Raw genomic sequence first — 25,086 nt, forward strand, 5'->3', positions numbered from 1 at the left:
CAAATGTAGATGAACTCATTGATGGGGTAAGCCAGATTGTAACTGAAAACAAAAGGGGTACGCTATATTTTTCGGTGTTAGATTTGAAATATGCGTACAGTCAATTAAAATTGGCTGCAGATACAGCTAGACAATGCAACTTCAACATTGTTGGTGGAAAAGCAACTGGAACCTACAGATTCTTGACAGGGTTCTATGGTTTAGCAGATATGCCAGCTGAATTTCAAAAGGCTATGGACAGAACCATCAACCACGCTAAAAACACGTTCTGTTTTCTGGATGACATACTTATTGTGTCAAAGGGAAGTGAAATTGAACATGCAAATTTGGTAGAAGCAGTATTAAAAAAATTGGATGCGGAAAATTTGGCGTTGAAACTATCAAAATGCGAATTTTTCAAACAAGAAGTGAATTGGTTGGGTCATCATCTCTCAGAGGCAGGAGTTAAACCAAAAATCACTAAAACGGAAGCAGTAGTAAATTTAAACCCGCCGAAATCGCTTAAACAGCTAAGGTCATTCCTGGGAAGCATAAATCACTTAGCTAAATTTATACCCAACGCAGCAAGTCTGACTGAAAAATTAAGACCACTTCTAAAAGAAGAGAATCAAAAGAAAAAGTTAAAAAACATGAAGCTCCCGGTGAAAAAATTTGAGTGGGGGGAGGAACACACCGTAGTGTTTAATGCTATAAAAGAAGCTGTGGCAGGTATAACAAAAGTACATTTTTACGATGCGACTCGAGAAACACGAGTTAAATGCAATGCTAGCCATGATGGGTTAGGGGCTACTTTAGAACAACAAAATGATGAAGGCCTGTGGGTCCCAATTTCATTCGCATCCCGATACCTAAATGCCCAAGAAAAAAAATATTCAACAAATGAATTGGAGTTATTGGCAGTTGTTTGGGCAGTAGATAGATATAAACACTACCTCCTGGGGACAACATTTATCATTGCAACTGACCATAAAGCGCTTACAACAGCATTGGATGTCAACAAATCAAACAAGACCTACCAATCACGTTTAACCCGGTGGGTTGACCGGTTACTGCCATATCAGTTCAAAATAGTTCACATTCCGGGGAGGGACTTGGGCATAGTTGATTATTTATCGCGTGATCCCTTCAATGATCCCTGGCCCGAATCAGAATTAGACGAAAAGTTTGTAGTAGCGACAATAAACTCCTTTCATGAAGCGTTCGACTGCTGGAACAGTAGGCTTAAAGAAATTGGGTCGCTCAACCGGAACGAAAACGTTCTAGAATGTTCTAGAAGGAATGCTAAGAAACAGTCATCAAGTAATGGTTGCTATAGCAACCAAAACGGTCAAAACCGAACAAAGCTCGACCGGAACGAGAGAAAACAGTTTTCACGACTGCAAAAACAGCAAAACACAACAGTTCAACATAAGCAAATCACTTTTTCGTCAAATCAACCCAACAAACAGTCAGTCTTAAACAAATTCAAAATCATAAAACAACCAGTACCTGAAATTTAAAAAAAACAGACTCAAAGATCGAGATGTCAGGAAACGGAAACAGATCATACGACTGGTGGTCGAGCTCACCACAAGAATGGCGGAATGAGGAGCGCGAGGAGAGTCTAATGGACCCAAAGTGGAATCGCTCACTATCCAACACAAATGAACTTTCGGAAGAGGAGGAGATCACAGAGACAGTTCAGCGTACAAGAAAAATAATTCGAGGGAGCCGGAAAAACAGAGATAGCTCCGACAGTGAAACACGACATGCATCACGGGTGAAATGGCAGCTGGAACCGGATCAACAAAGAGAAGCGGATCAAAGACTACTCTCATTCTGGCAGCTAATAGGCGGAGAAGACAATGTTCAGGAAAAAAGAGAACTGGTGGCACACACCCAAGAAGTCAGTGACAGCTCGGAACACAAATCAAGTTCAGCAGTGACTAAACCGATCGCATCGGCGGAACGGAAACTCAGTGAGGTGCAAGTAATAGAGATGGACCTGACAACCACAGAAGAGGCGGAGAGTGAAGAGGAAGTGTGCTCAATAGAACCGCCAAAGGGACTGGGAAAAGCGAAACTGCAAAAGCAGCAAAAAGTAGAGACCTTGGACAATCTAGCAAAACTGTTCGACAAAAGTTTACTAGCAGAATTGACCACAGAAGACACGTGGATGGACCGCCTCGGACGAGTGATCGAAAGAGGGGACAAACAAGGATTTGAATTGATGGGACCTTATACAAATCCGTTAAGGTCACAGATGGCAGTTCAGGACGACTGCATCTTGGTGAATAACCGGCTAGCAGTTCCAGTACAACTAAGACAAGCTGTCCTGAAACGAATACATCGAGGGCATCCAGGCCAGGAGGCTATGTTGGGAGCAGCGCAATATCTGTGGTGGCCTCATATGAATAAGGACATCGTGAATTTGGCAGAGGAGTGCCGTAGCTGTACCAGATATGGTAAGAATGTAAAATACCTTATTTCAAAAAATTCGTCAAAACCACTGCCACTGCTCACGCAGCCGGGACAGGAGGTACAATTAGACTACGCGGGGCCTATAGAAAATCAAAAAGGAAAAAAAATCTACCTTTTAGTAGCTATAGATCGATTCTCAAAATTCCCATCAGTGAAGGTTACGAAATCCACAAGTGGAAAGTGCACAGTAAAATTCTTGAGATCATATATCGACACACATGGAGTCCCTGAATCAATTCGTTCGGATCAATTTTCAGGCTTTAAGGGGAAAACGCTAAAAAAATTCTGTTCGGAACTCAATATCGAGCAAAAATTTTGCCCGGTGGGGGACCACAGAGGTTGTGGTTTGGTCGAACGTACAATCCAAACTATAAAAAGAAGACTGGGAGTGATGATGCTCGAAGAAAATAATAAATCAATCAAATTATGTCTCAGCACTATAATGAGAGATTTACGGTGGAACAAGCAGAAAACAATTCAAGTATCCCCGTTTCAAGCACATTTCGGCAGACTACCAAAAACAGAATTTAAAATTGTGAGGAATAGGTTTTTAAATATTTCTGATTATTTAGACAAACAACACTTGGAACGCTCAGCACTGACGGCCTCCCAACTGAAACGGAGAATTGACCAGTCGAGAGAGAATCTCAAAATAGTGCGCAAGGGACAACTTAGCAGGGATGCAAGCCCACTGCACAAGCAGCAGTTAACATCGGACAGAGACAAAGAAAGGGCCAAAGCTCTAAAGGAATTGTTGGAGGCGAACGCCCGTTGGAACAACGAAAGAAGGGACGCGGCTAAAAACGATATCAGGAAATTAGTGGACGAGACAGGGCTACTCAATCCCGACCTTCGAAAGGAAATGATCTACTCTTGGGAGAAAGGATTTGTAGAGGACAAAGTAGAAAATCAATGTAAATCACCACCCAAGACAATACTCCGAAAGGACCCACTAAGGAAAAGCGGACAAGCCTTAACCAGACCACTAAAAGGGAAAATCGCTTCAGAAACGGACTCAACAATTCAGACATCGGCCGGTTCGATTTATAGGAAATCGGATATAGCACAATCGAAAACGGTACTGACACAAGAAAATCAGAGCACGAGTAAAAGTCCATCGTTGGAACCTACAAAAAAGTTTAAGAGAATCAGTTCTCCAGAATTACTCGAGGAGCTGGGATCAGAAGACGAACTTCAAGGAGAAATGGAAATCGCAGATGCAATGAATCCCACAGAGCGTTTTCAGAAAAGCCAAACAATAGTTACTTCTAAGGACACAGAAGCCGGGGGAGGTCTGAATCTGGCTGTCAAAAGAGCAAAACCCAATTTGGCGGGCCCAAAATCAACTATAGAGGAAAATAACACAAACAAGCCGGAGAAGAGCGGAAAGGAAAAGAAAGGCCGAAACAAGCAGCAACAGGGGACAAGCCAAACTGCGACTGCAGCCAACCTGGAACAGGAGCAATCGACATCTAAGCCGGAAAGAGTAGACACCAAAACTCAGTCCAGTTCTACGCCAAAGGCTAAACAGCGGCCGAAATTGAAATGCATTGACTCTCACACTCCTTTAGAAGACATAGTCGACACATTTCACAATCGCAATTTAGCACCGTCCGAATGGGAGAAGTACGCGGACCAATTGTTAAAAAGAGGAGTACAGCGAGTTGCAGACGAAGTTCGAGGAAATCCACAACAAAGTTCGGAAATGGACGCAAATTTCGAACCACCACAAGGATTTTCGGACGAATCAAGTACGGAAGAGTCAGGTATTAGACGAAGCTCCAGACAAACGAAAAACAAAGAACCTAAACGATTCGGAGATCCGATAAAGCACTCGATTAAAGAAATATCAGAAAATCTCACAGGGAGAGGTCTTTTAAGGGAGGCACTTAAAGAATACAGAAATCAACTGAGAGATTTCAAAGATCGTAACGACAAACCAATGGAATCAAAAGTGCGACGACTCGAAAGACATCTGTTCATGCGAAAATTCGGATACGCTACACTAGACGAGGGAGTCGATTGGAACCCGAGTTGGGAAATAGAGCTGGAAGAAAACTGAAAAGTCCATAATCTAAAATCGTCAATTAACCAAGAGACTTTCTTTGAACTGAGTATATTGAACTCTTTTTAAATAAATTATCCTTCTTATGTTGTATAATTTATTTCTTCCACCGAGGGGGGTGTGTCATACCGCTACTGCAGTAGCAGTATTTATATACGTATGTACAGCTAACCTTTGGTGCTTAATCATTACTGTATGGTATGCTCAAGGTCATACGTGAGTGATGACACTGAGATTAAGCGAGAGATCAGAGTTCGTAACATTGATCTAACTCTCAGTACAACAACAAAACAAAAGAATAAGAAAACCTAAATTCAATAGTAAAAATAAAGTATTGAATTACAACTTGTTTTCAACTGATATCGCAACGCATATCACAACACTTTAAAATTGCTGCGAATAGTGGCTTGCGACTAATCGTCGCTTGCGACGAATTGTCGCCTCATGGGTAAGAATATCATATAGTATATTTTTGTGATAAACCGACCTCATTCACTGCGCTAGTTTGATAGTTTCCCAGTAAAAACACAAAAATTTTCGGCAGAACTTAAGCAACTCTTCAATAAAACAAAACTAATAAAAAGTTTTGCAAAAGAAGTTCAAAAATCATAACCAACAAAAAAATAAAATGCGCAAAACTTATGTTAAAAATTTTTTTTCCAACCACTACCAATTAAGTTATAAATTCAAGATGAAAAACCAATTCTCATGTTTGCAAATTCGAAGACATCTCTGCGAAAAAATTATAAGTACAGACTACAATATAATCTGATATCTTAAAAACCATTGTACCCGATCAATGAAATCATAAAATTTTGAGCCAATTACTTCTACGAATATTTGCTATCTCACTCGCCTTAGGATACTTTACAGGAGACATTGTTGGCTCTATAACTGATCAACGATATATCATAAAAGTTTTTCATTAAATCAGTATATCATAAATCTCTGGACATACCATAATCTGCTGTTTTGCATACACCTGCGCACTTTATTAGAATAACAGGTATATTCTCACGAATAATGCCAGTATTAAAACTAATTCTTAAGCTAAAGCACGAATGGTGCTACTCGTTGGAACTTCGCTCTTATTCAGCTTATCGCTTTTTATATTTTCTGATTATGAAAATGTTGAGTAATTGATAACTTCACTTTCTAGTGGTTCCCGAAACTATTCGACCAAAATTAGATAGCTTAAAAACAGGCGGTGTATGAAGACTGAAACTACTCTAAGAATGAGCCCCTATGACTTCTCGCATCACATAAGATTCACTTAACGCGTTATTTGATATTGAAACACGTAATTTGACTGTTTAAAACGTAATTTGAAGGTAATTTGAACAGGTTGTTTGAAGTAACTTTTTCCGAGTTTTAGACGGCGACGAACATCGATCAGTTAGTGTCTAATTTGGATATGTCTCAAATCAGAGACTTGGTGAGAGAGAGGATGAGACAGTCGGAGGATGCGGCAAGTAATGTCAGATATGCAGCCGAACTTCTCAACACCCCATCTAGTGCTCAGACATACCTAAGAGGTTGGTCAGTGCTGGTAAAGAGGTTGGTTGCCAGCGTAATTCTCATCAGTAACTCCATCTAGAGCTTGTTGTACATGAATAAAAATAACGCTTTCGGTAAATACTCCACAAAACGAACCTGAATTTGAATTGAACAGCTAAGTGCTGCGAACATTATACTCACAACTCTCTAGTCAAAGATATCTTCGTAAACAATCACAAGAAAAGGAAATCAGATATTAGAAAACTTTCAAGAAAATTGAAAATCATTTTTCTTGAAAGTTCTCAATTATCAGATTCTTTTTTTTATATTATTTTTCATATTTCTGATAACGAAGACCAAACTTGTTTAAAACTTGCTAAATTCGGGCCTAAAAAGTTACCCGAAAAAAGATCATTCTTGGCTGTGTTTAGTCAATCAAAGTTTACTCCAAACCTATTTGTTCATTTATTATATCAAAATTTATCACTGCAAGCCTCTTATGTAACACAACAAAACTTAAGAAAGGTACAATTTTCTCAGCTTTGTATAAACAAATTTATTTTCGTTTGATAGCCAAAAACTGCTTCTTAATTTTGGTTGGGCTAAATAAGAGGCTTGCAGTGATATTGTTTTTGTCGGTAAATTAACAAATAGGTTTAGAGTAAGCTCTTTTTGACTAAACAAAACAAGAATGATCGTTCTTGGGGTTAATTTTTGAGCCCGAATTCTGCAAAACAAATTGCACCACAATAGTTCTGCTAAAATTTTAGGCGAGACTGGTCTTATCATTTTTTTTCTAAATACAACCCAATTTGAGAAACAACGAAATTTAAATTGCAAGTTTCAATCATGTGGTCTGGATAATGTTTTACAATAAAATACAAACGCAACACAAGCTAGGAGAGAAAATTTGAAAAAATGAGAAGCTGCGTTTAAGCCGTCAATATTTTGGCAGAGGCCTGTTGAGCCAAAAAACTGTTTGCGTAGAAAACTCTTAGCCAGTTTTTGGAACCCGGAGTTTTCAAGTGGCCTTGAAACCCATATAACAATCACGAATTTTTCATTTTTGTGCGTCAAGTGAGCGACACAACAGATAGCTAAGCCTATGTAACCAAAGGAGAATTTTTTATGTAAAAAAGCGGAAAAAATGGAATAAGATAAAATTGGATTAGTAAATGTGTAATGAACACTAGCTCGTGGCCCGCACCTACGGCGGTTCCAACAGATGGCTGAACATAAAAAGTGCCATCTTTAAAACAGCTAACTGACAATTGGAAAAGAGTAATGAACGCAAGTAATTCGAAAAAAAAAATAGATGCCCTTTATACTCTTTGAAATTCTAGAACAAAGCAGGACTAGCGCTTTTTTGCTAACCTTAGCTTAACCTGAGAAAACTGGATCAATAGGTAAAGTTTTTATTCCACTGGAAATATAAAAATTAATTTCCACTTTCGATAGTAACATTTTCTAACTCAGAATTAGGACTATTTCAAAATAAGCACAACCTTTAGCTTGTTTTTTTTTTGTGTTTTGTAGATCTATGTAATTTGAACACAAGAAAAATTTTCAAAAGCATGCAACTGTATTCTTGATATTTAAGAAAAGATCTAATATTAAGTAACTTTTTCTACAATCATTAACTTCTGTAATGAAACTCTTCAGATAACTCAAAATTTGAAAAAATTGAGCAGTCACATTTGAACAAACAGATTTGCAACCTCTTAAAAAAATTGACAGCAACACGTCTTCGGTCTGAAAATTTCAAAGTTTGATAGTTTTTATTCAAGAGTAAAGTAAGTTCTTTAGAAGTTTTCTCATAAAACCAATCAAATGTCATATCTCGAAAACTAAAATAATCGGAGCAGTCGATTCTAGGGGCAAAATTTTCAATCCCTGGGAGTATGCTGACATCATGCCACCACATTGACTCGAACTTAAAACTATGATTTTATTTTTTTAAATTTGGAATTAAAAAAACTAAAAATCTTACACGCATTTTATCTCGGAAATATTGAGCAGTAAAATTTGGTGGCCACATTCTCAAGCCCTGAGAGTACCCTGATTTGGTCCTATCAAACAATCGAGAATTTCAGTAAATGAGAATTGGAAAAAAAGTTTGAAAACATGGAAATTGTCTGTCTCGGAAATAAAAAAAAACTTGATAAATTATTTTGAAACAAAAAGAATTGCATTCCCTAGAAGGACCATTCCCAAAAAGTGAGAACTAAAAAAAAAGAACTTTTAAAACATGGAAATTGTCGAGTCTCGGAAACTTAAAAAAACATCTGATGAGTAATTTTGGGATAAAAGGATGAATTGCGTTCCCTAGTAGCTGCTTGACGGCACCCCCATTATAGGGCTGAGAGTTTCAAAATATGTGATTTTTTTATATCATTTCTTCGATTTTTTTAAATGTTATAGTTGGGAAACTCCAACGCTTTGAGCAGCCTTATTTGTAAGCCACATCCGCAATCTCAGAAATGTCCTGATATCATTCCAACACAGGGTATACAATTTCAAATTACACGAAAATTTTTTAGGTTTCTTCAGTTTTTTCAATTTGTACGGAAAATCACAAATTTGTCATCTCGTTAACGTAAAAAATTGGTAAACATGAAAATCGCAGACAAAAAAGTTAACAAAAACTAGGCAGTCATTTTTAAAAACATGACCTAACTGAAACTTTCCTTTTGAATTTCCTCATGCTAATTTCAAACAATGAACCCATTTTATAAAAAAACGCTGAAATACCCAAATTTGCGAAAAATCGTAGCAAAGAAAAAAGCGTATTTTACATTAAGTTCAAGAGCAATTTTCCTAGAGATGCGAACCTGAGCTTTGCATAAAGTCCAATTTCAAATTGAGTGAAAGTGATTCGAGATATATGACATTTTCCGAAAACATTTTTTATTAAAACCAATTTTTAATTGTAAGGCAAAAAACTTGAACTAAAACTTTTAAAGCTCAAACAATATATAAATGTTAGCTTTCCCAAAGTTTCAGCTTAAGTAAAATCGCCAAAAAGCATTAACACATGGAAAACGTGTTGTAACCAAGCCGATAATCAGCAAACATGAAACTGACCATAAGCCAAGTTGATAATTAACAAACTTGAAATTTAGCATAAATTGCCGCTTCGGAAAAATTATTCGACGTCAAGGTCCAGCTAAAAATAAAAAACTGAAAAAATTCACTGTTGAAAAACATATGGCCCAAAAAATACTATGTGCAGAACTTTGGAAACGGCGTCTCAGATAGCTTTGATAAAGCATTTTGATAATACACACTTAGGAAGCAAGACCGGAGAAACTAAAGCACTTTTCTTGAAGCTCGGGTTGAAGTCCCACCGCTATTAATCGCTTTTTCTGTAGTATCCCAGTGATCGCTAATTTCCAGCGCTAATTCATGTATAATTCAGATTTTATTGCATAGCTAAACCTGCGATGTTTCAGAGCTATTTCAGTGATGATTCCGTAAAAAATCATCGCTAAATCTTAAGAAGTTTGAACTTAATCTTGTAGCTTTCAAATGAGAGTTTCAACTGATGTACCCTTTAACTTCAGTTTATCTAAGGATGGACGGCGCAGAGGTAGCACATATGTCTGCAAATCAGATGGTTGCTGGATCGGAAACCTGTTAGATCAATAACTTCGCTCAATTTGAAAGGTTTTTTTTATCGCAGTTTCATCGCTGAAAATTAGCCAAATTAGCGATACTTTATCGATGAATTTTGCTATTGTGGCAATGAACATCGATAAATCATCGATGGCGATCGCTGTTTTTTTTCAATTTTTCATCGCTAATTTTCAATGTGAGCTCAACCCGGGAGTTAAAAAAAATTCTGACCAAAATCATTGAAATACTAAGCAACTGACTTTGCTAAATTGTCAAAAAACCACCCTTAAATAGTTCCTTCCTTTATGTCATTTCATGACGTGATCGGAACAAAAGTTTGTTTCTTAAGGTTCTAACAGGTTAAAGCAGAAAACTCATTGGAGCCATTAACAAGTACTGTTATGAAAAGGAAGATACTGTTAAGCTTGAAATCTGCATGACCAAATGTGGGCAATAATTTTTTGTTAGATGTTACGTTGTCCCACAAATTCACTTCTCATATCAAAACAATACTTGAAAATTCAGCAAAATCAGGTAGCTGCGTGGAGATTTGAAGCTACAAACCAGAATGCCGAAGATATCTGCTTTAAGTCTAGCGATCGGAATATCACTCGCTTAAACCTTTCGTGTATAAATTTTTTTCGGGAACATGGATAATTTTCGCTTTACGGTAAACTAATTCCTTGTATTCTTTGAGGCTAGCCGAAAAAAGGTTTAAGGCTTAGAGGGCAGGTTTTTCTTTTTGCAAAGGAAATTATATCCAGTCTATCGAAAGATTTTCGACAATTTACTGCTCATTGTACAAATCAAAAAACAAAATTTACGCCCCCTTTGTTGGATACAAAATTTAGCAGATTGACGAAGGTAACGAAACTACAAAGGAGGTTTTCAACTGAAGAGAAAAAATTTCTTTTGCGTACGAGAACGTCAAACATTTTGAAACTTCTTTTCAGGTGATTTGAAAAATGATTTCTCTTGTTATCTCGCTCAATCAAATATTATACAACACGTCGGTTTCATGAGCCCTAACCTACTGCACTCGAATCAAATAAATTCTCTTCAGGCATTTGTGTCGTCTACTAAAATCGGCCTCAAGACAAACCGATGACAAAAATTAATCGAAAAAAGTGCTAAGAGCGCGATAAAAGTTGAGCAAACGTCAGGATAAGCAACCGAGATCTGGTCGTTCCAAGACTGTTCTTATCCATCAGGCCACCAGCTCCTCAAGTTTTATATTACTGGCTAACATCAAACCAATCACAGAACTGTGATATATCTACCACAGAATTGCATACTACGGAATGATGTTGTAAAAATATAAACGGATGAAATGTATAAAAACCATTTTGAGTGAAATTGAGTTCTAATGAATTAATTAAATTGAGTCGAGGAAAAAGTCAGAAGTTTTGAAGAAACGCTAGCAGAAACAAGAGATAATAACTAATATAGAAATTGAAAAAAAACAAGGTCAAATTTTTCTAAAACAACGAACAAATTTTTAGTTCTGTAAAGAAAAGGTTGACACAAAGCCAGCAGCGCCATTAAGATCACGACTGTAAAATAGAGCAGCATAAGGTGCCTACAATGAGATATAAAAATGAAGTTATCAAGAAATCAGAGAAACCTCGGTGACAAGAAAAAAGTTTAAAAATGTGGCTTTTTAGTCTTATTTAGAGCGATCAAAAACTACAAAAAAACGATATCTCTCATTTTGTAACTCATTTTGAACCAATAAATGTAGTCAATTGAGGCCATAACTCCATTACTCATGTTCCAAACTCATTTCCTATCTTCACGCGCACAAAAACGACAGAAAAGGGGAAAAATCCCTTTTTCAAGCTTTTTTCAAAAAAACGGGTTGCAATTGAAGCGAGGGCAAAAAACAGTTTTCATTAACTATCAGAATGTATACAGTTTCGATCACAACATTCGAATAAGTTTACATTGAGTAATTGACGAAAACTAAGAACGAATTTGATGAAAGCAAAGAACGAAAACTAAGCCAACTGAATAAAAAACGAAAAAAAAAACATTGGAAAAATATATTTGAGAACAGCGTCAATAAAACCATTTCAATTATCTATCCATTTACTTCCAGTTTTTAGAACTTATAATACATATCATGGCAAGCTAACAGACATTCGCTAGCATTCAACTAGTGTTGAAATAAACTTAACGAAGCAGTAACTAAGCCGAAAATACTTGGGCAGACACCAGTGAGCCGGAAAAATTGTGGGCATAAAATTGAGAATCTAAGTTTCTAATTCCCCCTGAATCAGATATACAAACATAGAAAAAATAAAGAAAGAATTAACTAATTTCTCTTATCCGATCTAAGCACATTTCATAAAAATGCAACACATTTACAAGTAAACATTGCACCAGGGGGAAAACCAAAAGAACCAGTCATCCTTCAAACGACGCATTATGAGGCGACTAAGTTGATATAACTTCGGCCCAAGCTGAAAATATTCAAGTTGAACTAACGAAAACAAACATTTTGCGGATACGGAGTTGGTACATTTAGAAACTGGATTTATCTCTGTTTGATAAAATCTCCAACAAGAGTCAATAAAAAGATTCAGTGATTCTGGTAGAAAAATCGTTTACCGGCAAAAATTCTGTTTCGATTTCATAACGCAAGCTTACAAAACCAGATGAAACGATGTTGTCAGAATGTTCTAAGCTGCGCTAAGAATAGCGGAATGCTCTAGCGTAGTAAGATAAATGGTTGCCCTAAATTGCCATTAGAAGTTCATACCGTTTGTCGCACTTATTTTTGTACCATTTTTAAGCAAACATTTTCGCAAGACTATATTTCTTATTTTACAAATGAAGCTTTAACAAACTTAATATTGCATTTACAGTTTAAATGTACAATTCTAGTATCGAATCAATCAGAAGTCAAAGAAACCTCGGTTTCAACAGATGATAGCAACTGAAGTTTTTGACTTCTACGAAATCAACATAATCAAGGTCAACGTTACAATCATATTGCAGCAAAGATTTTTAAACTTACAGAAATCAGAAACGACCCAATGAACGAATAGAACGAGATTAATCAGAATAATTTGGATTAAACTATTTATTAATTGGTAAATACTATGCAGAATAGCAGCTCAATCGCACTTAGCAAGTGAAACCTAATAAACCGCCTCTTGTCATACTCTTTGGCAAACATGCATGCTCAGGACTAAAAACTTTTTGAATTAGCAACAGTCTGAAAATTCATTTTAATGCCAAAACTTTGGAAAAAAATAAGACTAAATGCAGTCTTTTTTGAGATACAGTAGATATGACATATCTAAGTTCAATGATATTTCTGATTGACACAAACGATTTCTGATAAGCTATTACGAAACTACCTCAACAATAAGTTTCGAGAAAAAATTAAAACTTGTTTTTCAACCTTCGTTTCAAGTTGTTTTTCAATCAAATTGACGCCTAGAATTAATCATCGTGTTTACTATTAGTAATAACTCCCGAGGATATGACTTTATAACATGTAGAGTTTTTACATATAATTAACAGCGTGCCTGTTTTAAACAGAGTTTCAGTTTGTATCTTGCAAGTTTTTGATGATATTTTCATTGAGTACTGTTGACAAGTAAGCATATGCAAGTACTGACTGGAGTCCCTTGCAGTCGAATCTGTCAGTGAATCCCCCGTGAGAACCTAAAGCAGTTCCGAAGTCCTTTCTGTTCAGAGATCGTTTGATTCCACTTGCCAGGAGTCCCCCAAAAGGCGCCACCAATGATGCAAATAAGGCTAACACTATCACATGCAGGTATATACATCCTAGTCCCGATGGAACCGCATCACGGATGAACGTCGGACATGAATCCTCAAAGCCGTTCGATGGAACCGAACTAAACTCGGCGTATGCTGAAGAAACATGACAATGTGACTCGCTTGAAGTAAGACAAGAAGTTGAGGCAAGTTGTTCTTTCGATTGGAGAAATTTAGGTCCCTGGAAAAACAGGGGAAGTTCTAACCACTGCGGGGCATAGTTTGTGATCATGTAAGTAGCAGACAAAGCGAAGATGATTGTAACAAAGAAAGCACCAATAAAGCCCTCGACCGTTTTCTTCGGAGACAAAAAAGTCAAAAGGCGTTTGCCACGAGTTTTGCCGATCACATAAGCGGCTATATCATTGATGATCACGCCGCTCAACGATATGAAGCCCCAGAAAACACCAAAGTCCATGTTAACATCGGCGCCTCTAAAGCATGGAAACATGGCGAGAAAAATTGCCATATGATGACTTGCCGCAGCAACAATTTCTCCTACTAAAATATCCCTGCTAAAATGTCTCGAGCAGAAGATAATCAAATGTACGACGTAGACACTGTACAAAATCGATGTACAAAGATTATAATTTCTAACTATGAATTGAAGAATAAAAATGATGTCTGGTTCAAATTTTAACTGTATTTGAGGAAGCCCAATTTTTGTCGAGTTTCGGAAGACTTCTATTGGGAAGTCACTATAACTCGCAAGAGCTCTGCAGTAATACCAAAACACAGCAAGCAACACTAGGAACATTAACTGAACTTTTAGTGTCTTCGCCACTCTTGAAACATCTTTATCTTCGAACGATTCGAGTTCCGCTGAAATATCCGGTGATTTCAGTTCCGAAGGAGTTTTTTCGCGAGCTCTCCCATTAGTATATGCTTTACTTCGATAATGTTGCGACTTGCGAAGAAACTTTGAAACTTCGTCTGAAACGAACTGCCCAATTTCTCCCATCATACATAAAATCATGAAAATGAGGTAAAGGCAGATATACAAGGCGCCAGCAAAATGAGCAGCGAAGAAGGAAAGAGCCAAAAGAGCACCATAGAAAATTCTCGACTTGTAACCATCCTTTTCTTTGTCACTTGAATCCGTCATTTCAGTCGGAAGAAATCAGAATTGATTCTACATCAAAATCCTGAAAATAAATTTACAAACAGTCATGCTCCAATGCTTTAATGCTAATACAAACAATCATGCTCTAATGGACACGGCAGAAAGTTGGACAAACTGTATTTGGAGTTGAGTCTGATCACTGAAATTGTTCTTGATCTATTGTTTTGCACACTTCATAAAAAACAATCATCTTGAAGGCCGAAAATGGATGTCATAAAATACTACCAAATTGGGGACCCTTTAGTTGGTGAGTTGATCGAATCCCTCAAAGGGGGGAAGGGGGCGTCCGCTCTCTTAATCCGCTCCTGGTCTTCCGATTGTTTCCCTGTGATTTTGAAACCTTTTGAACAATCTTCTATTTGGAGTCAAAAACAAGTTTTTGATTAAATTTCTAAGGATTGTGGAGGCATGAAAACAAAACAAGATAAATATAACGTTTTTCCTTGTTAACAGTCAGGTCTAAATGAGAAACATGATGAGTTCTGAAAATGAAGATTAGAACTTGAAACTCTCTGAAGTACATGAAATTCCATCCCACACATATAGGTCTGCGAATGGTACATATTGACTAGTCAAAAGTTTGATCACTTCTTGAGATGCAACACCTCCCAAGTACGAACCCGTAACATGCAGAGAAGCACCTCCAAATCGAACCATTTCCGTAACTAAATCATTTGGCATTGAAAAATGACTGGGAGAGCTGGATCCGTTTAGCCTGCTGACCACATTTGATATGCATTGTTTGAGTTGTAGAACATCGGATTCACAGTTTTTGCTGTCACAATCCCCCGGGTACCTTTGATTTAGCGAGTAAAACTCATCTGAGGCAAGGAAAAGTAAGTAAATGTTGAACAAATTTGTCGGATCATTTTCACCGGCCATTGGCAAAAATTTGAGCAATCTATTCGCGACATTGCACTGGACATCGGCGTTTTCGAACTCGACCTTAAGCGAACTGGTATTTATCATCTCTAAACCGGGCGCATTCTTGCAATACCTTCGAATTTCTGCGAAGCTTATTGAGTCCTGACTCCGTCCAATACTGCGCAGAATTTCACCGACGTGTTTGGCAACATGTGTCGATGCTGTTTTAGCCGCCTCTTGATACAGAGACTGCAGTTTGATGTATCTTTCTGAATCAGAAGTCATGTCTGGAATAGTTCCACTCAATGGTAGACAACCTTTACCCTCTTCTGATACAACATACTGCTTGATAGCTCGCACTATGATCCAGAAGTCTGGACTTTCGGCTGAAATGTTGAGACAAGCTTCATGTTCGAATAAATTTTGTACATTTTGAGGAACTGTAGTTCTTATGAATGCAGTATTCACAGCTTTTGATGCCTCGTTGAAATTTTCTTCATCCTCCGGGCCTTCAGAATCTGCATCTTTGGTTTTCACTCCTGCAGCCAGCAGTTCCTGGAACCGCTTTTTATCTTTATACTTCAATGGCATTTCAGTGCAACCTTCGTTAATATACCACTGGTCCAGGAACTTAATCAAAAGAATCAAATATGGCGTATGTGAATGTTTTTCACGCCTCATCGTATCAAGATCTTGCGAATCAGCAAACTCTCTTAAGCCTGGAATGTGATCAAGTTTATCCAATCTCAAATCGTGGATAACTGCCTCTGGGTGTGCCTCGATGACGTAATGCGACTTGAAAACCATTCTTATACACGCCCAAAAACCACAGACTCGAGGAATAATCAAAGGTATGTTGCGATGCCATAAAGACTCAGCTAGTCGCTTCAAAGCAGACTCACTTAATGGCAAACACGCTAAAACGATTGAATAATCTATGAAAAAATCGGAAGTTTTCTCCAGAATGCAATCCAAGGATTCCTCAATGGCGATTCCTCGAACGTCCGGGTTCAGTTCCTGGAGGTTCTCGCACACTACAGAGGCTCTCGGTTTTCCGACATCATCTCGTGTAACGAAAAAGTTGTTACCGAGGTCTCTCGCTGTGACGAGGTTGCTGTCTATTACGGTAAAAGATCCGATTCCGGGCAAAATGAGGTTCTTCAGGGTTTCAGTTCCTACTGTAGTGGCGTTGATTAGACACACCTGCGCCTTTTCCAGGCACTTTTGCCCTTGATCTCCCCACAGTCGCAGCTGTCTGTCGTACTTGGCAGCATTCACAACTGGAGTAACTGTTTCGTCGCTCGTGATATCAGTCATAACGAAACCTGAAAACAATCAGAAGCATCAGTTTTAATCTTAGTTTTTCATGAAAATTCCTTTGAAAAAGTTTCATTGAAAAAATATAACATTCAGATAAAAACCGCCGATCGCAAAAAGTAACTTTTACACAGAGGCGAAGCGGAGCTTCTTAACACTTCCGATGCAAAAAATCTGAAAAACGAAGTTGAAAAAATTCCTTGAAAATTTAAAAAAGATACAGCTACAAAAATTTTATGGATGCATAAAAAGAAGTTCATAAACAGCCTGAAAAAGAATTGAAAATTAACTACCGAGCGGCAACAAATTCCGGGCCAAAACCTGTTTGAGACGAAAACAAAACTGTCATAAAAATTTTCATGAAGTTTTCAAACTTTTAAGGACCCAACCAATCTGAAACACATACTCGCATGCGAATATATTTTACCTCGAAATTATGCAATACAAGTTGACTGAGTCGATACAAATAAACTGAAGCTGTTTGAATATTTAAAAAAGAAACGAAAAAAAAACCCATAATCAGACATGGTAAATTTACAAATTACTGAACTTTCAGTTACAGTGAAAAAAACTGTTTAAATTGGATCAAAACAAATGCTCAGAAAGTAAGCCAAAAAATCCTATCAGATAAAAAAAATGGCGTTTAAAAAAACGGAAAACGAGCCGACAGAAACTGAGGTGAAAACCACGAACACGAAAAAAAATTGAGAATTTTTTAGAAAAAATAATTACAACATGAAACGGGCTTTATTTAATTACTACTCGAATTATAGTAGTTTTTTTGAACTATCAAGAAATTGAACATGTCAGATGATTAAGGAGTCCAAGAGATAAAATGATGAGTCCTGTGCCTAAAGTTATTTACGGGGAAAAGTCTAGTACCCGATTGCAATAATCTTGCTTGTCGCTAGGGTAAAACAGGAAAGAAAAAACATCCAAGAAGCAGTAATGTAAACGACAATAAACTCCAAAACCGGAACAGCAAAATTTGACTTTTTTCAGCAAATTTTCGAATTTGTTCGGGAAAAAATATTTATTTTTGTATTTTACTGTTCTATTCCCACCATTTTGAAAGCGCCATTTGACCTTCTACTCTGCATTACTTAATTGTTGTCGGGCCTTTCACCCCCCCCCCCCCGCAACATAAATCGACTTCTTCATAGACCCCACCCACTTGAATATTAGCACTTACAAATTATAGGTGGGGGTGAAAGGACAGCTTTGCGATACAACACAAACGTTAAAAAAACATAAGTCAAAAAAAATTTTTGGTGAACCAAAGTTTTCGATTGTCTACATGAAAAACAACTGGGGACAGCTAAAACTGGAGGTACGTGTTTCATATTGAAGGACTTTGCTATACTGGTGCGGCACGAAAAGTGTGATTTCAAAAATTGGATTTGCCCAATACCTTAGTAAACAATTTTGAGATACTACATTATTCCAAAAAACAATATTTTTCTAGCAAAAAAACTAAGCAGTCGCCGCTTCTGCAGGCACAATTCTCGGAATTCATTGTGTCCATTTTCAGAAAATTTCCAAAAGTTTCCAAAAAACGTCAAAATTCTAATAAACGGTCAGAAGACATTCCAAAATCTTTAAATTTTTCAGCAAAAGCAGATTGAGATTGCTTAAGCAGAGAAAATTCCCAAAACCGGGTTTCTCAACTGGCCACAATCTGAGAATTGACACGGTAGTTTTCGTGTAAATTCAAAAAGCTTCCAAAAAACTGTCAAAGCTTCAAAACTTTGTCTTTTTTTGGAGGTCATACTTCTTTTTTTCAACAATCTGGTCATATCAAATTATAAAGATAAGCTTTCAACAACCTGTTGTTTCGATTGAACCTATGATATCAGATTTGACAGGATAGTGAGAAAAGTCCAAAAACTGTCAATCAACAATTCAAAAATTTGACATTTCCGAGAATCAAAGAAAATCAAAGCTTTTTCTGTAGAGAATTACGGCATAACCACTTATGCAGAAAGAATTAACGCAACCTGTAATTTCGATTGAACCCAAAATTTCAGATTTGTAAGGGTAGTTCTCGAGAAAAGTCAAAAACTTCAAAAAAAAAACGGTTAAAAAATCAAAATTGTTCCGATGGCCATTATTTTTCGTGTCAAAAAAATTTGGGCGTAATCGCATAAACAAATGAGCTCTAAACAACCCGCACTTTGAATTGAACCCAAAATCTTAGATATGATAGGGTAGTTTCCAAGAATATTCAAAAAGTAAATAAAAAAAAACACCAAAAAAAACAAAAATTTGGCTGTTGCGAGGGCGATTACTTTTTGTGTAAAATTTTTTGTGAGAGGCCACTTATGCAGGAGAGCTTCCCACTACCAGTTATCATCTTTCATGGCTTAAATAAAAGACTATCGCCGACTATAAGCCTGCTCGCTCGCTCTATTTGCTCGAACTTAGACTAAAAATTAAAAATTCAAACCGGTGTTAGTTACTCGACACATTTTGAAAACAGCACAGGAACTCTATAATTAGCAAAATACATCAGCCTGTATAAAAAATTAGTTGAAAAATCGTTTCATAATTTGTGCTTATTTTAAACTTTTGTTCTAAAGTACAAATGACTATAAATACAAAAGTACAAATGACTAAAACTATGTCAAAGCACTTAGATGAAGAGCACTTTCTTCGTTTCAGACGCCGACTGCAATATGATAAATGAGACAGAATTGCTGGATGAGTACACACGCACTCTCTTTGTAAGTAGAGATGGAGGGGTCCCCTTCGAGGTAGTGGACGAGGACACAGAGCAGAGATACACGACCTCCAACACAATCAACACCCAACTGTCACAGGTCAACAAGTATAACTTGTCGGAGGGGTTGCGTAGTCAGCAAATAGACTTTTCCGAAAAAAACTACTGCTTGATTGAATTTGATCAAATTTGCGCGCTGATGGCTGAGAAGATCCCGCTTTATTTTCATCGACGGAACTTTTATACAAAAAAACTTCGAGAAATATTGTCAAAAATTTTATGAGGTGAAATGGAAAATTTCTCAAGTTACGTTATTTTAGAAACTCTATTAAGCCTCTCAACAATTTTGGCATGTTAACAAAAATTAGCAACTAGTGCAAAATAAAATTTTGATACGTTGAAGGAAATAGTGGGTTATTATCATATTTTGCTCGAGTTTTCATTTTCTCCTCTCTCTGACAATCCCGATTGGTTTCATTGGACAGGTGGTGACGCCAGTTTATATCTATGACTGCAGTCAGGAGACTAAGATGGATATCCTGTGGACGGAGGCACTGCAATCCGTGTTTGAGCAGAACAGAGACAGTTTCACAAAAATAGGCCACCAGTACTTGGGTGCTGCAACAGGAGTGCTCAGACTGTTCCCAGCCACAAGTAACTCGCATTATTCTCAATTTTCGATGTAGTTGTTTTGCTCGCGAGCAAAAATATTAACATCTCAAAAACAAAACTGAATTTGACCAGACAAAAATAAAGAGTAGAAGAACGAAATAAAATTGTTCTGAGAAACAAAGTACTTGCAATTAGCCGGGTAATATTTGTCCAAGTATTGTTTTTTTATAGCTCAGTCAGAAAGAAGCTTTTTCCAGTAGCGAACTTCAAAGCTTTAAAGGAAATCTTTCAAGCATAGCGACAGTTGTTCATAACCTCAACGAATTTAAACGCTGTTATACCCGAACACTCTCTATTAGAATGTTAATGCGTTTTTGATTGCTGCAACTTATGTTTTCCTTTCATTGCAGATTTTTCGATGAATCTTCCGTACGACCAGAGGATGCAGCCCTACTACACGCAGAGTGCCACTTTACCCAAACTGGTGGTGATAGCACTCGATTCCAGTGGCAGTGTCAATGGCGACGTCACTAGCCTCATGCAGAACACACTTGATACGATCATGGGTAAAACATTTAACAAAATCACAGCAAGGGTAGGATAGCCCATTGCTGCGCAAATACACTGAATGTTCCTACCATATTTTTAAAACTTCAAATCGTTTTTTTTTTTCATATTAGTATCGTTTTTTTTGTGGTGTGATGAAAGGGTCTATACGAAAAGCCTCAGACTTAAGCATATTCGATAGTTACAAAAATTAGACATATTGGAGGACAATTTTCTTCGGAAAAAGACCAGAAAAACAAAAGGCAATATAAAATTTATATATTTTTTTCGAATTTTGGAAGTTTTTTATTCCCAAGATGGCTCTCAAAGTTTCTTCGAAAACTAATTTTACTAGATTAAATTTAAGATTTAAAGTACTGAATAAAATTTTCACAGCTTATCCTTCTTTAATATGCCTACTCGATCGCCCGAAATTTCAGATAGATTTTTCTCGACCCGGAAAATTCTTTGAAAATTTTTCAGTCACTCGAATAACAACTCAAAGGGCTTTAATATGATATAACACTCGACCCTTTTTGATGATTATTACATCGTATAACTTAAGCATACTCGATGGTAATACTAAATTTGATTATTCGACAACAAATTTCCTTAAAAAAAAAGAATAGAAAAACCAAAAAAAAATTTTTGTTTCTATTATTTCTTGCAGCAAAATTTTTTGATTTTAAAAGAAGAAGGCGCTAAAAGAAACTTCGAAACCTAGTTTTACTAGTAATTCAAACTTTTCACGGTTTAACTTAAGAATAAGACTATTTAATGCCTCAATTAGATTCGGTATCTTAACCACTAGAACACTCCGCAAAAGTTAGTTCAACGGCTTCGAAATACCAGTTGAGTGGTTGTTACAATTCCACCTTCGTTTCGACACATTTTTCCTATAACTTCATGTGCTAGATCTACTTACTGACAGTGACATGGTGTCGGTGTTCTTCTTCAAGGACGACCACGTGTACCTGTTACCCATTGCAGAGGAACTCAACCAGCACTGTGGGGAAGGAGGAAGTGAGTCTGCCACTGATCAGCAGCAGACATGGTTCGTCCCCGCCACATACAAATTCAAACAGGCAAGTTTCAGTCTTCGGAAACACTAGATAAACAACTTGACGGTACTGAGGTCGTCGATGTTTTGCGACACCGCAACTCAAATTCAAATCTTTCTAGTGATACAAATTAGGATTGCTCACAGGCCGGATTCCAACGAACTAAATGACCCCAGAATCTCGGCCTAATCTATAACAATACGAATGCTTTTTCGAACTATTGTTATAAACCTGAAACTTCGAACTCATATCACTACTTAATTTAACTCAAAAATTCTAATAAGTCTTCGTGTAGAAAATTCTACAGTGCCTTTGCGTAGAAAAGTCACAAACCTTCCATTACTATAACTGAAAAATGCTTACATAGATTCAATTTCCAGGCGTTCAAGAATGCAGTGTACCGGCACGTCAACTTCAACGCAACTGCCGACTTCTCCATCTCCTTCGACGAGGCAGGCAAGATTTTCGACCAGGTGGGGGACATTGAATACTGCACTAAACTGGTCATCCTCATCTCGGATGGGGGCAAAGGGGCGGCCACTGAAGCCGGTGGCAGTCTCACTACACTCATGAAGGTTAATTAAGTTCAATTTATAAATTCCTAACTGAACATATACATCTTTTACACAGATGCGAAGAGTGTTCCAACGACAGTAATCTAAGCAATAAAAAAATCAGCAATATTGAAAAAAATAATAATATTATTTTGATTATTATAGGCGACGGGAGATTAACCAATTAGATATAACCTTCAACAAAAATTGAAAACAGACACTTGGTTTCTCCTTCAAAACTGAAAGTTCCTCACGTTTTTTCGCGCCATTTCTGCTTTCGTAATCATTGAGCATAATTTGCCTTCCATTCAGCAAATGAATTTAAATAGATATTCACAGGGGCCAAACGGAGCTTTGCAACACTTGCTGTACAATTAAAACATTGCATTACAAAAAACCATAAAACAAAAAAATTTGACCATTACAGCAGAAAAAAATACTGGAAAAAAGTAAAAAAAACTACTTCAACAAAAATTTCACGTCAGGCTTTAATATGATATATCACTCGATCCTGTCCGATTATTTTTTTGGTACCTGATTTTGCGTGGAAAACAAAAATTAATCGAAAAAACTAAAACAGAAGAATACAATTCAATGATCGGAACAAAAAATGGATCAGTAAGTAAAATTTTTATTTCTCTGGGAAACCTGAAAACTAAATTCCACTTTCGAAACTCGAAGTCTATCAAGCTTTTCGTGATCTTGACACTTTTGCTGTTCGATAGTGGAGTTTGACTTCCTTTTAAAAAGAAATCAATGTCAAACAAGCAAAAAGTAAATTTTACCGACCACAAATTCTGTGATTTTTCCTGAAAAAAAATTCTACTTCATCGACTCTTGAAAATCACTTCGCTCTTTTAAATTTAAAATTAAATAAAAATAACCCGACCGATATACGTGTGTACACTACTTTCAATGACGCTCAAAAACGTTAAAATGCAGTGGACTTAAAATAATATGCGCACACTGCCTCCCTCCTTACTGGACACCGAGAAGACCTTTGCCATGGCCGCTAAGTGGATTAAACTTTCACGGATAATTTATTTTTCAGATAGAAAAAATGCGCTTTAATAAAACCGGGGTTATTGCAAAAACAATAAAAATAATAACCGTACGTTGCACAAACGTATCACTAGAATTTGAGACTTGCATTTAAATAAAAGTGAACAGACCGTTAGACACTAAGTTCGCGAGGTGGCTTGTGTAAAAGTGAGAAGTATACAATTTTGAAACCAAATGATCCAAATTACCCTCTTTATGTATCAGATATTCTTTAAACAGCTTTCGGGACCTTGAAAAATGAACACGGAAAACAGATTAAAAACACATCTGAATCACGAAAAAGAGGAGCAATCCGAACCTCATAGCACAATTTTGGAAAGCGAGCAAACTTTTGGAAAGTAAACACAACAGAAAAATTTGCACTTTGCTTACGTAGTCGAAAAACCATGATCCGAAGATTCCAAATTGTGGTTTTAAAAGCACTGGAAAAAAGTTCCGTAAGGTAAAACTTCGGTTAGCAGCGTTTCGAACTCAAATTTCCTCAACCAATTAACTGCTTCAGGCCAATCCGGACATGCATCTGATCATCTTCCTGATAGGACCGGACGTGTTCGATACCAAGAACGATGACATGCCTGTGCTGGCGTGTGCGGCCAACGGCTTCTTCTATCGGGTGGCTCACGAGGCATCCATTCGATACACGATCGCACAGATGCTCATGTTCCTCTCTCGGCAACTTAGTCTAGGTCTGCCATTTTAATACTACAAAATCCTTTTTTTTGTATCTTTCAACACCTGCGCGGAATTTATTTTTCGGAGAATTTCTTAATTACCTGCCAACTTTCCGCTAAACGGTAGATTCAAGTTGTTTTTTCCATTGAAACTTTAAAAAATATTTAGAGATAATGTTGAAATTGATGATCTTTTTATTTGTAAGACCACTTTACATTTGATAAAGCATGTATACTAAAATACAGACAATATCACAAAAGGCATTCGCTTTATCTTAATTGCCCTCCACCAAAAATGCATCACTTAATACGTGGTATTTTCACCTAACTCTTTCAGGTCAATTCCGACTGCCCTCATGGTCGAGTCTACATATACAGCCATGGGTGTCAGACTTTAGTCCAGTGATCTCAGTCACATTCCCAGTGTACCGCTCCTTTGGCAACACAGACAATAACGAGTTCCTGGGAGTGGTAGGGGTCGACTTCGAACCACTCAAGATCCTAAAAGATATTGGTGAGCACAAGCAGGCATGCATGAGATACCAAAAGCTAATAACACTTTCAACGCAAAAGCAAACAAGATTCTAATGGTCGGATAGCTTGAACACTGGTACTTTTTTCGAGCATTAAATATCTAAACTTAAGTTATGCGTGTTGTTTAGGGGCAACTTGGTCCCAAGAGAACGGCAACATTCTCCTCGTGAACAACAAAGGAACGGTCGTTTTCGACCTAACAATTGGACAATTAGCAGACATATTCACGGCCAACAACGAAGTACTGGAGCTTTCACAGGTGAGCCTGATTGAGATGTGCACTGAGCTGGCAGAGAACACTTCTCAATTCGACACTCTAAATCAGAACGTGATTTTGGGCGATGACGAGGGACAAAGCCTCACAATTGATGCGGATTATGACAACTTACCAGGTGCGACAAAGACTTTTCCTGAAAATTAAATCGGCCAGGATGCGAAACATGAAAATAGCATGGTCAAAATAGCTTTGATGTAGCAAAACAGATCGCAGGCACAGTTTTTTCGCCTTGAAAGGCTTGTATCTTTAGGTTCACTGGCCACCCACAGGGTCCTATTTGGTAGTACTTTACGGCTTCCATGTTCGGCCGATCAACCCTT

General features: G+C 37.3%; 3 protein-coding genes across 3 annotated transcripts in view; 1 reads left to right on the forward strand and 2 right to left on the reverse strand.

Annotated features, from left to right (window-relative positions):
* The window catches only part of LOC134840763 (glycogen phosphorylase-like), a 428,033-nt gene that overhangs the window by 279,882 nt on the left and 123,065 nt on the right, over positions 1–25,086 (reverse strand). The gene's annotated exons all lie outside the window — the stretch shown is intronic.
* LOC134838849 (uncharacterized) overlaps positions 1–25,086 on the forward strand; it is a 50,828-nt gene that overhangs the window by 20,810 nt on the left and 4,932 nt on the right. The window contains exons 2-10 of the mRNA XM_063854136.1: positions 5,901–6,060; positions 19,392–19,549; positions 19,935–20,103; positions 20,472–20,627; positions 21,523–21,692; positions 22,049–22,243; positions 23,787–23,970; positions 24,293–24,469; positions 24,618–24,881. Coding sequence (XP_063710206.1) covers positions 5,901–6,060; positions 19,392–19,549; positions 19,935–20,103; positions 20,472–20,627; positions 21,523–21,692; positions 22,049–22,243; positions 23,787–23,970; positions 24,293–24,469; positions 24,618–24,881 — 1,633 coding nt within the window. The remainder of the gene's footprint in view (positions 1–5,900; positions 6,061–19,391; positions 19,550–19,934; positions 20,104–20,471; positions 20,628–21,522; positions 21,693–22,048; positions 22,244–23,786; positions 23,971–24,292; positions 24,470–24,617; positions 24,882–25,086) is intronic.
* Positions 14,922–16,735, reverse strand: LOC134838850 (NEDD8-activating enzyme E1 regulatory subunit-like). The gene has a single exon (XM_063854137.1). It carries the CDS (start codon positions 16,728–16,730, stop codon positions 15,045–15,047), a length of 1,686 nt encoding a protein of 561 aa, XP_063710207.1. The 5' UTR covers positions 16,731–16,735; the 3' UTR covers positions 14,922–15,044.

Source organism: Symsagittifera roscoffensis, chromosome 2 (genome assembly GCF_963678635.1).
Source record: "Symsagittifera roscoffensis chromosome 2, txSymRosc1.1, whole genome shotgun sequence".
Taxonomy (NCBI): Eukaryota; Metazoa; Xenacoelomorpha; order Acoela; family Convolutidae; genus Symsagittifera; species Symsagittifera roscoffensis.